General features: G+C 33.8%; 1 protein-coding gene across 2 annotated transcripts; it reads right to left on the bottom strand.

The window, feature by feature from the left end:
* Window positions 1–5162: 5162 nt before the first annotated feature.
* LOC117112154 (2-amino-3-carboxymuconate-6-semialdehyde decarboxylase-like) lies at window positions 5163–17355 on the bottom strand. Of its 2 annotated transcripts, none has more exons than XM_033255218.1 (8): window positions 17255–17355; window positions 13784–13925; window positions 12550–12752; window positions 10361–10444; window positions 9798–9987; window positions 9123–9295; window positions 7887–7985; window positions 5163–6886 (listed from the first exon to the last, which is right to left on the bottom strand). In XM_033255218.1, the coding sequence occupies exons 1-8, from the start codon at window positions 17309–17311 to the stop codon at window positions 6710–6712; spliced, it is 1125 nt and encodes a 374-aa protein (XP_033111109.1). In that variant the 5' UTR covers window positions 17312–17355; the 3' UTR covers window positions 5163–6709. The 2 variants fall into 2 exon arrangements, with proteins under 2 accessions (XP_033111109.1, XP_033111108.1); XM_033255217.1 differs by lacking the exon at window positions 17255–17355 and adding an exon at window positions 16722–16913.
* Between the last annotated feature and the right edge of the window lie 786 nt (window positions 17356–18141).

The following is an 18141-nucleotide window of genomic DNA, read 5'->3' as shown; positions in this document are numbered from 1 at the left end:
TTAATTTTAAATTGGCCTATGTTTACCTATTTTATATATTTTACTATTTATTCTAAACCTTGCCAGATCACTATCTGTAAATATTCGCTCTTGTGCAATAATTACCCTGGCTTCTGGACCCCATTGGAAATAAGTCTGGTGTACAATCACTAGACTTAATGGGTCATCCAGGCATTCAATTAATTATTCATCTCCTTGTTCGTTCTCAAAATGTTATTGTTATGTGTGTGATATTGAATGCAAAATAAATCAAATCAAATCAAATTGGGAACACACATAATGTATAATTCAAATAAATAATAATAATACAGTGCTCAAAGGTGTTGTAGATTAACAAAAGTTCCTTAATAGTTGTATGCATCGAACCCGCAATCTCTCGCTAGTGGGATTGGGCTCTTACTGTTTAGACCCAAATAGTCACAAACTAGAACAAGTTATTTCCCGTAAACTTAGGGGGTAATATTTGATAATGCGCTTACATGGCAGTCAAATATTAATAATCGGAAGCAGGCTATTCCCCTCCCCGGACATTTTCCACCAGTTTTTTCCCCGGACATTTCCCACCCCAACGGTGACATTTTCCCCCCGACATTTCCCACTCACACGGTGACATTTTCCCCCGTGACAATTTTTTCCCGAACATCCGCCATCGGACAATTTCTCCCCTACCCCCCACTCACCCGGAACTTTTTCTCTACCCCCACCCTCTTTATCATGCGTTAAATAAAACTAGAATTTAATAACATCAAGATTTATCATCTGTATTAATAAATTTTTGTTGAATTAATTAATAATAATAATAATAATAATAATAGGCCTAATAATAGATTACAACTGTAACAATATTTACATGGAAAATATTTATATAAACGTATGGGCGGCAAATTATAAGAAATGAATTACTGAATGTTATAATTTTTACATAATTATTTTTTATAAAACTAAAATACATTTTATTGTCTATTTCAACTTATTTAATAATGCTATCCATACAGAATAAACAAGGTTATTACATTTTCTCTTTACAGTTACTCGCAAAAAGGCCGCCTTCATTAGATAGTTATAGTCTGTGAAGCCAAGTCGGCCAAATACTGCAAGTACACTGTATTGCCATATACAAGTTGAATATTCTATGCCAGTGGCGGATCCCGGAATTCTAAATAGAGGGGGGCCCAGAGACCGACTGTCACAGATGGTGGGTATACACTATCTAGTCCCTCAGCCCCACCATGATTGGGGCTGAGGTAAGAACAATATTATGGTACCTCTGGATGGCCGGAAATGGCACTCTTAGACTCGAAATTCGAGTAGGGCCTAGAATTTTCTTTTTTTCTGTAAACCGTAATACTGAATGCCTGTACAAATAACATACGTTTAAATGACTTGGGGAAACCTTCTTCTGTCTTGTCATCCTCCCATATTTTGAGAGACTTAAAAGCCAACAATAATTATATTCATAAATGACTCCCCGCCTGGGGAGTTATTAAAAGTTACAATCTAGTTGATGTTTTTTTTTTTTTTGTGTGTTAGAAAATGTAAAGGTAACGACAGAAGAATAATCCATAACTCGCAGCTTCATTGTACTGAATTACGTATGGGCGTGGCCCGTGGCTACCTGCGTCGTATAGCAAGCATAGTGGTACGGTACATGTTCACATTATTCCACAAGCATAGCATCGGGGTAAACCCCTACTCCTCTGAAAGATGCAATGGGTTCACACACGAGTCAGAGATTTGTACGCTGAGCCTCGATTTTAAGTCCTTATTTTAGAAGACTAGGTTCTACCAATCGGTATTGTAGGGGTTCCGAGAGTATTGTCTAAAATGAACATTTAATATTTGCTTTTAAGCATTACACTTTATTCAAAATTATTATATCAAAATGAAAATAATATTATTTACGTAATTTTTGTAAATCTTTATTCTAAATTTGAATGTTTTTATATATTGTTCTATAGTGTTTTTATATAATCACTTTTTAATGTTTGTGCATTTTTTAATATTTACCTTTTTATATTATCCAAATGATGTATTTTCATTTGTAATAAAAATTGAATTGAATTGAATGTAATTTTCACTAGTCCAATCTTTTTTATTTCAGTGTCTCAGGTTAAATCTACCGTTACCGATTCATCTGGAAGATATGCGAGATCGATGTTCAATATTATCACCTGAATACGATATAAAATTGTCGGAACACAATGCGTATCAACAGCCGGATTTATGTCTTCTGCAAATAATCGTCACTTGCGCCGATTATTAGGTTTTATACCACTAGATCATCGGAATTTAATTCAATTTGTAATTCATGTTTCTTGTAAAACGAGCAGGGGTCCTGAAACGATATTACATACCGTACTTACATGTAATTAGGCCTATAGCACTTATACATCATCGTGTACTTCCTTTGTCGTATTGCGTTAATGATATATTTCTTGATATTAATCAGTCGAATTATATTATAATCATTTCGAATAATTTCAAAATACGGTACCACTACTATAGGCTACTACAATATCTTATAAAAATAAATATTTCCACATATTCACATGATACAAATTACGAAACTTTTCAAGAGCAAGGTGCCGTCGAATTTTACAAATTAGGAAATGACGTCGGTTGCTAGGCAACAGCTTATGCATATTCAGTAACACCTGTGCTCATTAGACTAACAATAAAAACTTTTAGCTCAGTTTTGACAAAATCGACCAAAAAGATTTTATTGTTAGTGTAAGTAGAACAGTTGTTACTGAATATTCATGATTATGCATGAGCTTGTTGCTTAGCAACCACGTCATTTCCTGTTTTATGTATTTTGTTGAGGTCGTGCTCGAAAGGATTTCATCAGTGGATTTCATTGCTAGTTTAATAGACAACGTAGCTAATATTGATGAAGCAATTCTTCTTCACTTTTGGTTTAGACCTATAAGGATATTTCAGATATTTAATTTATTGAGGTAAACACAGACATTGAATAAGATGAGAAGAAGGGCATAATTCATTTTATATTTATTTCCAAGCATTGAAAAAAAAAGTTATATATGTGTACATTTAATTTGTGTGTATATACTGTCTCTTATACACATCTAGACCGACAAGAAGCCTCGTCGACCCCGGAACCCGTCAGGGAGAGAGTCAGGTGATTATAGTTAGCATGTGATTAGAATATATTTGGTTCAATTGTACGTATGGTATTGGTGTTATTACTTGCAGAAACAATCAACGATACATAAGGCCTATTTATTGTATAATTGTACAGCGAAATTGCTTTTTTTTCGCCTTATTTTTAAAAATAATTTTTAGTGATTTTAATGAACATTTAGTATTATCCTAAAGTACTTTATTTTTCATATAAATAAGGGCTACTAAAATCGTGTTAAAATATATTATAAAATATGCAAATGATGAATATGAAACAATTGGAAATGTCTAGAGGCGCCGTTCTATCTAAACTTCAAACAAAATTAAAAGCGAGACTTTGAATAAAAAATAGAAATCACTTTTTTAAAGCGGCTGTAGGTGCCACCAGAACGCGAAATTTTTACGCGTTTTTTTTTTTTTTTTTTGCAGAAAATTGGCCAAATTTTTACTTTTAAAAGTTTTAATTTCAGAATCGACAGATTACTGTATGTTTTGTTCATAGTTACCAACCTTAAAGATTTGAAATGCGTGAGTACACCAATTTGTTGGGGGGAGGGGTGGGGAGCAGGGCCCGGGGTCCAGAGGCGGAGCCCTGAGGATCTGAGCATTTTAACTGTTTTAAATCAATTTCAAGGAGCGTTTGTTGACAATACCGGGTACAAAAATATTTTTAATAAAGACACATACAATTTGAGTTTCAATGTAGGACCTACATTATGTTAAATTTGAGGCACCCGAACTATGTACGCAAACATTTTATTACTTAAACCAGGGAACAGGAAACAACAAAAATTGAATAGGCATACTGATTAATGTTTAGTAGCGCAAATTAAGTATCCACGTAAATACTGTCAATGACTCAAGTTTAAACTGCATGACCGTTTTTATATTTTTTTTATACAACTAATTTCTTCTAATTTTAAATAGATTTTCCCCGGAATTTGTGACAATTCGTTATCACGTATAGCCCTGTGCTAAATGCGTGACAAATTTATGATCACGCATGTGTTTCTGCAAAATGCGTGTTTCAACCAAAATCACTTTGAAATGCGGGACCCGGTCCGCACGATGCGAGTGGGTTGGTCACTATGATGATGATGTTGATGGCGACGATGTTGATAGTGGTGGTGGTTATGATATTAATGATGTTGTTGTTGACGATTATGATTATGATATAAATATGATGATGGTAATGGTGGGGATGATGATAATGATGAGGGGGATTTAGAGGGGGGCGTAAGGGGCGTACGCCCCCTCTATTTTTTGTAAAAAAAAAAGAATTGTGTAAAGTTTATCAGAAAATTACCAAGGTAAATAGTAAAAATCAATCAAATATAACATCTAATTAATAAAGGTGCTAAAGATTTAAGGGAGATTAACCTCCTTGCATCCCTACCAGGGGCTCTTTCCCGAGATTCCCACTCAGTTCACACATTCACGCCCCCTCTTTTTTGCGAGGCTGGATCCGCCCCTGATTTTCATAAATGTGTCCAACCCTTGTCTCTTTACTCAGTGACCACTCCCGACCGACCCAAATTTTATAAAATTAAGGGTCGGCATTTAGTTTAAAAAAAAAAAAAATTAAAGTTTTCCTACCGACCAAATAATTTTTTTTCCGTCTTATTGAGAAAGATTCCACAGGATTTATAACCTTTTGTTTTAAAATTGGTACTATTATCATTTTGATACTAATTTATATTATTAGTATTTTTTATATTTATATTATTTTTATTATTGTACCAATATTGCTATTAACCATGAACACTAGACATTATTATAATTGTTGTCATTATCATCATCATCATCATCGTCACTGTTTTCACCATCATTGTCGTCATCGCCATTACAATCATCATTAGTACTATTATTAATAGTACTAATCATGGTTGTCGTCGTTGTTGTCGCCATCATAATCTCATCACCACCAATACTAATATTAGTATCACTATTTTATTATGTACAATCAGGTATTTCAAACAAGTTTTAGTATTTAATAAATAGAAAATAAAAAACTAAACAAAATCAATTCAACAGACCTTTTAATTATAAATACAGACGTCTTTATATTTACAGCATCTTGTGTTCTATTTTTCCCAATTTTACAGTAAAACTAATTACAGTACTGTATTACATATTAACTAAATAATGCCTACAAGAGTATTGAAAAACACATAGGCCTAAGCATCAGTGATTATGTAGAGTATCTGTAACATAAAAAGCAAAGATTTGATAGGTTAACAATTAAAAATGTTTAAAATCAATATTATTCTAAGAGTTTGTAACAAAACAAAAGTTGCTTGCTTTGCAGATGCATCTACAGTTCTATCCTCCAGGTCGTATACATTGTAGGGACTTGTAAACTGGTCCTCTAGATGGCAGCAGAGAAAAGACGTTCGATTTAAAAGGACCTTCTCCCATCATCAGGTGCATTACATATTTTTATAATGTAATTAATATCATCAATGGAACACAATAAAGATGTTAAAATAACACTTACAATAATAATAATAGTTGTGGTATAATATTTTTAAAATACATGAATGCAAAAATGAATCTTTAGTTAAGTGATTTACAAAGCAACAATTAACAATAAATAAAATTCATTTTTCAATGGAAGCTACCATGAATACTTCTTCATCGCTCACATCTGATTAAGATCGAAAATAATTTTTCTGGCAAATATTTTAAGTAATTAACTGACACTATTTACAAGTATATATTCCTCCTTGACCAAATAACAATTATTGTAATTAAAAACTAAAAAACTTAATAGCCTTGTAGTTATGAAAAATAAATAACCCTATCCTAAAAATGGCAGTTTACACACATTCCTGTGATAGTCCCATTTGCTTAAGGCATGCAGTGGCATACCAAGTGGTGGGAGTTCCCAAGAAAAGTTTGTTATCTCCTCTAGGTCGCCCCGACTGGAAAATTCAAGACACTCAAGTAGTTTAAAATCACCTCATATCACCTTATTTTGCCAAACAGCATCAAGCCTTCCTGCTTCACCTTTGTAAGCCCTCCCATTAACCTCCCTGAATCAAGATATGCCACTGTATGCATGTTACTATATGGCATGTTCATGTGAACATCAATCACAGTTTGTCTACGACTAGTTCATCTAATAGTCACATTTACTATGACATTTAACCAAAACCGTATAACATTTTCCTGGTTGAGTCAATGTGCTATGCATGTGTCCAAATTACATGTTCATGTGATAGTCAAATGTGATGTACATGAGTATATAAAATGTTAAATGAGAAAGTCTCACTTACAGTGCATCTCAAAGACTTTTTCATCCAATAGTCACTATGGCCCTTGATTGTCACACATGTAACTGTCATATGTTCATGTGACAACATAATAAATTCATGTGATAAGATGCATTTACTGACCAGTCCATGTGAGAATATAGACTTCATGTATATAGTCACATGTACTGTGCATGTTAATATGAACTAGTAGTCACATGATGACTTGCATAACCGCAATCAATGGCGAACTTCATCATTCTACTGGACATCTGTTTCCCCAGCACGGTCAACAATCAATGATTGAATTAAGCCTAGATGCTGTTTGTAATGGACGCTCCGGTCTTTTGTCTCTTAGGGCTGGGTTCAGAATTTTCACTGCCTGACACCGACGATAACACTGCAGTTGAAGATTGAGAAGAACAAGCTGGTTCGTATAAAGCGCGGTCGATACCAAGAAATTTACAGGCATTATCTGCTAGCAATTTATCCTGTTAAAAAAAACAAAAAAACAGTGTGGTTAACATTCTGACCTCATTTCATTGCCTAAACTTATAACCCACATTTAATAATTAAATTGATTGCACAAGCTGGGAATCACACAAAAATTGCACATTAAATATTATAACTACTAACATAACCTCCAACTGCTCCATTTTAATTGAACTTTAAATTCGGTAAAACAGGACACATCTTACCGATCTAGTAACCTTAAATTATCTTCATCACCACAAAGTCAATCCAATAGCAGACTGATCATATAAATAATTGGTTGTATTTAAAGTATGATGACTAGTGCTAGTCAACATGACAATGCAACAAACTGACTATCAAGCTATGAGTCATAAGGTACCTGCAATAGCAGCTTTCTCAATGGATGAATTAATTCAGTGTTAACACCAAGGATAACCCACTTAGGAAGACATATTTCCAAGTGGAGTCCTAATGGTGGTGATTGGGCAGTACAACAGGAGACAATCCCCTACTCTTTTTCGAAAAGTACTGCATACTTTAATGTGCACATGGGCCATAATGCACACAGGACCAACGGCTTAAAACGTTTCATCCAAAAGACTGTGCACCACCGTAACTTGCATTTCAGCCCTCTAGCCTCCAGATTTCCACGGTTCAGTGCACACATGAATATCAACATGTTTTGATGTACAGTAGCATGCTATATCATTGGTCAAAATTTAGATTTTAAATTTTTACATCTACTTCAGCCTTTACCCATCTATTGCCATTAAATGCACAGCTTCATCACACAAGTTACTATTAGATTATACTATTTATATTATCTAAACTATCATACAGTATATTGTATCATACATAATTTTTTTTAAATAATAAATCATAAAATTGAAAATCAATTATTGTATTAATATATATTATTATATTATATAAAAATAGTTACTATCTGATTCAGGTAATATTAAAATATCAAAAAAAAAATTGAAGACATTCATCCAATTTGACAATTACACAACACACCTTAAGTTCATCGCTGAAATCGTCCATTGATTGAATCAGTTTGCCTGGATGATGCTCTCCCAACGGAAATGGATAATCGCTACCAAGCACAATATTATCCTGCAATAAAAATATATAATTTATTTTAATGCTCTAGGCAGGAAGACCTATTGTCTTATAAACCAATATAATTATCTATAAAATTATATTTATATATAAATATTAGTAAAATTCTTTGTACAAAACCAAACATATTTAACGTACTTAAAACAAAATATATAAAAGTAAAATAAAGTAATTATGAGGGAATTATAAAATAAATCTAAAGAACTGAAAACAATGTTTATACATATCTAACAGTGAATCATCAATAGTATCAAAGGATGGATAAGCCTCTTGTCATGAGGAGGAATTACAATTGTTTTTAGTGTGGTGTTTGCAGGATTTGTACCCAAAACTATAACATTGGAAAGAAGCATCTTGACCAACAAGCTACAGATCCGCTAGGATTAAGGTCTAAATATATCAGCTTCACTGAAGGGCAAAGTTTTATAATATATGAAGCTTGGCATCCCAAAACCAGCGTACTGTCACAGCACTACAGTATGTTAAACCACTACTATAATAGCTGGATTGCTCATCATGTTGGTGGGCCTAAGTGACGTACCAGTTTAGACAAGTTTGTTTTGGCATTTGTTTAACTTATTGTTAAAAATAACGATTCTTGCAAGACTTTTCAATAATAAATTTAAATAATTGTAAGAATATTTTAAAATCATCTAAGCACTCAATGCGACTGTTTATGCAGTTTACAAAAGTGTGAGTGTTGTTGCGTTGTGATAGTGACGTCGATCACTAACAATGCAAATTACTTCACTTGCACTTTTTTAAACTGCATAAACAGGCCTCCAATAAGGTGTTGGTGGCCTCACTAAAACCAGCCAATAAGTAATCCAGATATCTTAGTAGAGATCAGTGTATTAAGCTGAGTAATCAGCAGTAGAATGTGTCAGTATTGTACACTTTAGGACAGAGAAGCTGTGTTACTTTTACTCATAACTTTGGCAATAGTAGATTGATTCCTGTAAGTAACCTATCATTTTAAAGCTTATAATGTGGAGAATATAAACTTATCAGAAAGTCCATTTTTTTAGTTTTGGTTACTAATGCTGGTTTTGGCATGGCAAAGCCCTTTATATATGAAGTCTAATACAGAGATAATATTCATTAATAGCAACAGTATTCAGGTTTATTTACCTTCCCAATTACATTAACAAGTAGTTTGAGTGCTTCAGGATCATGCACCAATGAGTCTGTGTATATGCGGCCCAGGTACTGGCGTGGATTGACTTCATTCTCAACAGCGCAAAGATCAGGCCGCACATTAAATCCATGTTCGATTCTACCAATGGTACAAGGAAAAGAACCTCCTACAATATTTTAAAAAAAAAACAATAAAAGATGGTTTACCAAAATGTTATATTTAATTAATTTCATTGTAACAATAATAAACAGCTTTTGTGAGAAATGTCCCAACATTAATTTGAAATTTTTTTGCATTTAATATGTTAAATATTTAAATTAGTCACAATAAGACTAGAATCAATGTATATTTTTCTTGTGATCTGAAGTAATTTTGTTAATTATTTTTTTTTAATATAATATATTTCTGTCAATCTATTAATTATTTTGATTTATTAGATTTTATTCAAATTCTACTTAAAATTAAAAAATAAAAGCATACAAAACACAGAAATGAAGCACAGGATTATGCATGTCATTTTAAAAATTTAATTTAAGCTTATTATATAACCAATAGTTTTTATCTTTCTGAAATACCACTGTAATAATAAATTACTGATATACTACAATAAAGGTATACAAGAGACTTAAATTTCAATCTAGAAAAACAGCACATAATAAATAACTCACCTCCGTGTGCAAAGCAAACTTTTAACTTTGGGAATCTCTCAAGTACACCACCAAAAATAAGGGAACACATAGCTGTGGCAGTTTCTGCTGGCATTCCAACCAACCATGGTAACCAATATTTGGACATCCTCCCCGACATCTCCATATCCCATGGATGTACAAAGATGGAACAGTCCAACTCCTCAGCTGCCTAGAAATGTTTAAAAGCAAAACAAGCAGAACCATTTTTAAGAGTACTTAAAATACTAAAAATTAATAATGAAGTGATTGGATGAGGAGGGATAGAATAAATCTAAATGTTCCAAGCCCTTGTCTTTGGTTTTACTGTAGACTCTATTTTGCTTCATTTTTTTTTTACAAAGCTGAGGTTGCAAACTACTTTTTTTTTCTTGGGCAATGCACAAACACTCCTGATGTTGAGGTGTGCCTTAATATAATGAGACCGTGTCATTACAGGAGTATGTCTAATTATTTGCTAATGCTGGAGTAAAAAGGCTTCACAAATACTCACAATACCCATGTAACTCCCTTTACTATATACTGTATATTCCACAAATACTCACAGCAAAAAATGGTTGAAGTTCTGGAGCATCTAAATTCCAATCGTTGACGTGGGATCCAATCTCAATACCTGGGAAGCCAAGCTCCTAGAGAAGAAAATTATACATAAGAATAAATACTTAAATCACAAACATTACACTAAAAATTAACATTAATTATAATCATCATCATTAATAATCATTATTATTAATATTATCATCATCAATCAATAATATCATCAAAATAATGAATCGTCATCATGAAACATTTATCCCAATCATTATTTTCAACTACTATTGTCATCATTATCAATATCATCAGTTATTATTACTATTATTTCAACCATGATCATCAAAATAATTACTAATATGATGACCACTCAACACCATCACTATTAATATTCATCATCATCCTCAATATCAAGATCATCATCATCAGACTGTACTGTAAATCATCAAAAATAATTTAATTTAATTGTCATCACCATCAGTCATCAAAATTATCATCAATGTAATCCTAGTGATGAGTATCATCCTCATATATTCCTAAATATACCCTTATATAAGCTATCTTGCACGCCAACGATGGTCAGGCAATCAAACAAAGGGAATGCATTATTATGTACAATACAACCTACTGTACAACTAGTAGTTGTTGAGAATTCTTAACTAATTGCAAATTTGCATAAGTTGTAGGAAAGTCATAAACTGTCTGTCTGGCTTTCTGTCTATACTTTTTCCTGAAGTGTTACAGAAGAAGGCACATTGTCTTCAATAACTACAACTATTTATACAGATAATTGTGATTTACATGTGGCATCTTCTAATAATAATTTAAATACACATAATTATAGCACTGTTCACTAATTATAGAATCATTATTTATATAATTAATGTATTCAGCATCAAAATATCATTACTGTAATTGTAATTTTACTATATTCCAATCCATTTTTTTTGCATATTAATAACGTTTACCTAATAAAATTTACTCATTAAATTTTGGTACACTGCATGGTGGCTGCCGCTGGTCTCTAGGGGCCCCAGCCAAACTTGGGTGAAAAAAATGGCTGAACAAAATATTCTCAACTATCACATTGTATATTAGTGTGATATCTGTGGTATGTATTTTGCTATGTTAATATACCTTTTAATTTTCTTAAAGGGATTGTTCACAATTATCAACATTTTCACAAGTGTACAAACAGTACTCTTTTTTGGCACCCTTCCCCCCCCCCCACCACCTCTCCGAAAGTGTAAATGTTGTTTTCACAAAACCATTCTACATTTTTTCAACTAAAGTACTGTATTTGGTTACATAAAAATATATATTATATCCATGGTTGTGTTATAATTTTCATGCATATGTAAAAGTTTACAAATGTTACTACAGCCTCCACCCTAGCACACTTGTAAAAATGTTGATAATTGTGAATGACCCCAAAGCAAATGATTTCAGTAGAATAGTTTTGTCATGGAAAAAAAAGGATTTAATACAGGATTTGAACTTTGTAGCTTGGATTGAAAGGCAAGTATCCACCAAGCCACAGAGATGCCAAATATACCTAAATTAGGAGCATGTCTGCATAAATATATGATGAGCATTTGATGTACAGTAGTAGTTGTGCTTAGCTAAATTAACTTGCCTATAACTTGCCTTTGATATAATAATAATAATATGTCGTTCTTATATAGCGCTTAATGCCTTTACAAAGCCTCTAAGTGCTTCACATTACTACCTCGGTCATTGGATCAAACATGTATGGAACACATTGAACACCAAATTAAATTATTAGGTTAAGTTAGTACCAGGAAAAAGCTAGGTTCTTATTATGGCCTTGCAATTAAATTCTTTTATAATTTATACATTGTTGCTAACACACGGTTGGCTTTGGAAGGTAGATTATTAAATATGGATAACACAATGATTTAAGACAAAGCAAGGATGTTTGATGATGAACATGATTATACTCTATTATATTATGTCGCAGACAAAAATCCACATCACAGTAAAGGCATACGTTCTCGCCAAGGCACAGTATCGGTAAAAATGTACAGTACTTTAGCTTGGGAAATGATAGCAATTCAACTCATTACTGCCTTGTTTTCAAAAAACAAATAGAATTAAAACATCACCCCCAGTGTGATCGAAGGCGACACCTACAGTATGTGTCAAACCAGGTGCTAAAAAAAACAAAAAAACTATAGTGTACCTGTATACATCTGGTCATTTCCTGAATGGCAAGATCTGGGGCTTGAAGAGGAACTGTTCCAAGGCCAACAAATCGTGATGGATGCGTTTTAACCGTAGTAGCAAGGTCATCGTTTATGATCTTACAAAGATCTAAGGCATCCTCTGGTTTGGCCCAGTAGCTAAACATGATTGGCACTGTGGATAATGCTTGTACAGTTACTCCTAATTTTAAAAAAATGCATACATTTTTTGTAATATGAAAATTATCTAGCAAATCAGGAAAATTGTATTATTTAGGCAAATCTATTTATTATTTTTAAAAATTATTTCTTAATGATGAATAGCTTGATATTACTATCACTATATATAGGAAATGCAGCTGCTTTTTGTTACATAGCAAATTAATGTTAATAAAAAAATTTGTATTTGTATTTTGAAACATTTTATTCAAAAAATGAATATGATGCTCTATCAAGCCAACAAGGACACATGTCAAACTAATGACAATGATTTAAGCCAATATCTGCACTAATTTTTCAATACAGAACATGTAAAATCTTTTCTGTTGCCAAAATGTGTTTATTTAACCCCCAGCTGATGTTTATTGTTAGCCAAGGGCAGGTGAGGTGGTGATGCCTTGAGAGGAATGCTGATGAGTTGCACAACTTACAGGCGCATGTATTGGACAAATGGAAGCAGCTGTGATTGCAGCACCAGAGGTTGTGAAAGGCCATACCAAACCATCTGCCCATTGCCATCCTGACCGGACCTCGTAAAAGTATTACACTTGGGGAGAGGGAAGTCAGTATCCAGAGACTGGAATTGTTACAGAAAAGGTTATGGAACATTTCTCCAGGACTAATACAACCTGACAACTCACAAAGAAGATGCGAGTTCAAAAATTTTGAAACTCCCCATCAGTAATTGAGGAGACGACACTGAAGAAGTGTAAAGTATTCAAAATCAGGACCGGTTAAGTATCCGGCAATAGGTCTTAGGACATACATTTGCTGGTGGCTCCACAACATAATAAGAATAACATTGATAATTACATTAACTGTAATACTTAATTAATAATCAATAACTACTTTAGAAGACAGAATACAGCCCTGATTTGTAATGACCTTCAAGGTACAGTATCTTACTAAAAGAAACTTTAATTTTGATTTGATTTAATGCAACATTTTACAAGCAATCTATATTTAACAATAATACTATAGAACAAAATTGGGATTAAAAATGTAATTTCTTACCTGTTTGATCCATCTCCTCAATCCTTGTTGCTGGATCCCAGCAATTCTGATCTATAATACGGAATAATTTGCCATCTTTCATCATCTTTGCCTTCCCTTCGCAATGGTGGTGTAGTTGGATCCAGCCACCATACCCATATCTCTGCAATATAATGCAGTATAGCATTTAGTACTAATACATAAAAAATAAATCAGTACTCAAATTATTACTATAAATATTTTGGAATGAAAAATGAAGTTGTTTCAAATTTGAACCGGGCAATAAAATTGATAAAAGGCGCGCCAACGGTATACCAGTATACTTGTACAGTATATAGCGCACTCTAAATTATGTAGTAATCACGAATTAGAGCACAATCTATGTTATTTCTTTTTTAAATTGTAGTGGAACTGCTAAGGATTACAGTCCTCAGTCGGTATAGCTTTATAAAAAGAAATTTACAGGGCATACTGTATATTCACATTTTAATGACGAATCCACTTCATTTTTATGAATTTTAGGGTATACTGTAATCGGCATACAGTTTATAAATTTTATTTTTTATAAACATCCTCATTCAACGTTTATGGAACATTTCTCCAGGATTAATACAACCCGAGGACTCACAAAGGAGATGCGAGTACAAACGTAGGCATGAAATGTAAAAAGTGGATGCTCATGAGAGTTGGTAGGTGTACAATGAAAGGTCAGTTGCATTTCTGGGGAGACTTCCCTATTGTATCAGAAAGGGAATAGGGTAACAATTGCTGTGAAAACACTGTAGCAATGTTATGAAAACATATTTTAGTGTAACTGGGTACTGTACTGACTATGAGAGAATATTTTCCTTCCTGCCAAATAAATAAATTTAATTCAAGGCAAAATGTTTGGAAAAAACACATTCTTATCCCCACCAACATTCTTTTTAACTGTCAATTTAATTTTTTTCATTCTTTAACGTAAAATTCACAACACACATTGTACATGGTCTGCCTGTGAGGCCTGGCCAAGCCCTAATACAACGGGTCCTCATCTACTTACAAAAACATGATAACAAACATTTGGGGTTCTTTTTTAGTTATGTCTAATTAATAGATACAGTAAATAATTATGTCATGACTTGTCTCTTTTGCCCCTGCCTTACCCAACTCCTACTAAGTAAAAATTATTTGTAATTCTTTTTCTTCACTCAAACCATGTAGAGACAAGCGACTGTATACCGACAAAGCACACTAATCTGAACCAATAGGGAAAGAGTATAGTGACACACCTCTGCACACCCACTCATTGAGGGATCAGCTCAACTACTCTTTTGATTAGTAAGTACTGTAATCAACAAAAGAATAATGCAGTGTATCACTGTTATGTAGTCACTGTGATTCAACCTATTTATAAAAAACAAAGCTGTGGTCCAAGAATGGTTAGCAATGTTACATAGTCGTCCTTTATAATTTATAAGGGCGTAATTTACAATTATGAGTATGGCTTGGTATTGATGTTTACAAATAAGGAGCCAAGGTTAGGAAATGTATTATAGGGCAGTCCAGCAGTAAAGTCCTAGTACTGTTGTAGGCCTTAACTTTGACTTCTGAATTGGAATTAATTTGAACGACACCAAGGTTGGTTTATGACTGAGTTAACATGAACCTACGGAAGCCAAGTTGGCATGGGGTTGAGTTGACATTACTATTGGAAACACTAATCAGATTATTGAACTTTATTGCATGGAATTGATGGCGAAAAAACAATAGTGTGAATGATATTTAAAATCATAAGAAATACATAATTTTGCTTGTTTTTTAAGGTGTCGTAACTTTGAAAATCACGTCTCCCGAATGAGTAATGAAAGTTTCCGAATAAAATTGCTCTATCCATGATGGAAAAACCAGTCTAATATTACCACCCACCACAAACCAGGCCTAATGTAAATACACACAGTATACAAAAGTACTAAACTCAAATTGTTGCCTTGTATTATAGTGCCATTAATTGTCTAATTATAAAACTGCATGCAGCAAATTCTTATACTTTTTATCAATTGTAATTGTTGTTTTTGAATTAAATATACCATGATAATAAATGAACTTCATGCCATTAAATTGTTCTAGAGATGTGCTTGGTGACCGATTGATTAAATCCATTGCAGATCTATATTTAGACCTGAATTTAGTGTGGCTCCAGAAAATTGCTGATGGGTTCAGAAACAAGGGGCCGACTAGAACCTCGGCCAGGGTCCCAGGTAGGACTTTTGTAGGGCTTAGTATGGCCAAAATTATGCTTTTAGATCTCAGGGATTGGTAACAAAATAACATATGTAGATAGAAAAATTATAATGTTTGGTCTGGCAATGATCTCATCGTGGCTGCCTTGTTGTTTTCCAGTGGCAATAGTTTTTCTTTTAATTTATATAAACACGGCTCCTCCCTGACTCACCCATCATTTTTCAAAGGCACAGTATGCTGTACTTTGTGCGACGGTGATGGCAAGATTTAGCAACTGGGTTACGGTAAAAATGGGTTTGCACGATTTCGGTGAATTGATTTCGGTGAATTGAATTCGGCAAACTGCGTTTTGGCAAAGTGGCCATGGATGCACTTGTCAAACTAGGCCTAGGTTTTGACAAACTCCTTGTCGGGTATATGCATCTATAAACAGTCAGATTCTGCAGTGTTCAGTGACGGTATACATACAGTAAAACCAAACCTTCTTGGAAACATATTATTGTCAATTACCAATCAAGATCCAGAAAGGAATACGGATGCTCTAGGCTAGACCCAAGCTAGCTAGGCTTAGCCTATCGCTGGCATCACACAACAGTAACCTACAGCAGGCTATACTTATATAGGCCTAGGCCTAAGCTACTACTACTAGGCCTAGGCTAGGCCTACATACAGGTCTACTAGCCTAGACTAGCCTACCACCTACAGTAGCTAGGCCTAGGCTAAAATTTGCGCTCACCTCTTTCAAATCTGGCCATCTCTTAGGTAAAATATGATTGTGTATATCGATTTTCATATTTGGGAATAGCTAATGATTGATTTAAAGTCAACAACCGACAAAAGTTAAGCCGTACGATTCGAACGAACGAGCGGATATCACCAGCTGCGTTGTGAGCGCGGACATACGGACATACGAGGTCGATTTCTGATTTTAGTGGATTTCAGTTTGCCGCCCTCTGTAGTGTAGAGCGAAGTGCAACAGCAGCAAGGTACTATTTCGTTCAGTTTAAACCTCAAAATACATACATATGACAAATACTATAACCTACTTATATAGATAAAAGGAATACGGATGCTCTAGGCTAGACCCAAGCTAGCTAGGCTTAGCCTATCGCTGGCATCACACAACAGTAACCTACAGCAGGCTATACTTATATAGGCCTAGGCCTAAGCTACTACTACTAGGCCTAGGCTAGGCCTACATACAGGTCTACTAGCCTAGACTAGCCTACCACCTACAGTAGCTAGGCCTAGGCTAAAATTTGCGCTCACCTCTTTCAAATCTGGCCATCTCTTAGGTAAAATATGATTGTGTATATCGATTTTCATATTTGGGAATAGCTAATGATTGATTTAAAGTCAACAACCGACAAAAGTTAAGCCGTAAGATTCGAACGAACGAGCGGATATCGCCAGCTGCGTTGTGAGCGCGGACATACGGACATACGAGCTCGATTTCTGATTTTAGTGGATTTCAGTTTGCCGCCCTCTGTAGTGTAGAGCGAAGTGCAACAGCAGCAAGGTACTATTTCGTTCGGTTTAAACCTCAAAATACATACATATGACAAATACTATAACCTACTTATATAGATAATAAATTACAGCGCATACGCTACAACTTAATGATAATATACTTAGTAGTTTGCATACTGATAGATATACGGTATAAAAGAGTTATATAGACGTACTTTTGTATTTTACAACTGGTCGTTTTTCTTTTTTTTTTTACAAACGGGACTAAACGCTCTCTTGTTAATATATTATTAATTTTACATTCTTTATGTAACCAAATCGGAAATTTATGTTCAAGATCTAAAAATGTGTGAACGTAATGTAGATCTTGAATAATGCTGATTTTACCATGATAATAAAATGGATTTTACCACTATATTTTACTGTGGGAGTCCAAAGCCTGAAAGTCTAAATATAGGCCTACTAAATGCACATACTGTAGGCCTAAATGTAAAAGGCGTCAGGATATTGCAAGCCCACAGATGACTAAAAAGTTAAATCCTTGTCATTTGATTGGTGAATTTCGTATCACGTCACATATATTTACGCCATTTTGTCATGATCGTGGAAATGAAACGGAAGAATTAATCATGGGCGTTTTTTTTTTTGTTTTTTTTTTACATTTTTTTTTTAATTATTTTTTTTTA

Source organism: Anneissia japonica, unplaced genomic scaffold (genome assembly GCF_011630105.1).
Source record: "Anneissia japonica isolate Jap-2015-1 unplaced genomic scaffold, ASM1163010v1 scaffold2707_len876726_cov182, whole genome shotgun sequence".
NCBI lineage: Eukaryota > Metazoa > Echinodermata > Crinoidea > Comatulida > Comatulidae > Anneissia > Anneissia japonica.
Note: the sequence above shows the minus strand (reverse complement) of the source record. Positions and strands in the feature narration are given on the sequence as shown.

What these genes read in the sequence shown, in the direction of transcription:
- LOC117112154 (XM_033255218.1), bottom strand. Translation starts at nt 17,311, where the DNA reads ATGAAAATCGATATACACAATCATATTTTACCTAAGAGATGGCCAGAT. An exon ending in AACTTCAACCATTTTTTGCT is followed by an intron (nt 9,988 to 10,360) that starts GTGAGTATTTGT and finishes AAACATTTCTAG; the next exon opens with GCAGCTGAGGAGTTGGACTG. An exon ending in TTGTTAATGTAATTGGGAAG is followed by an intron (nt 7,986 to 9,122) that starts GTAAATAAACCT and finishes TTTTTATTGCAG; the next exon opens with GATAATATTGTGCTTGGTAG.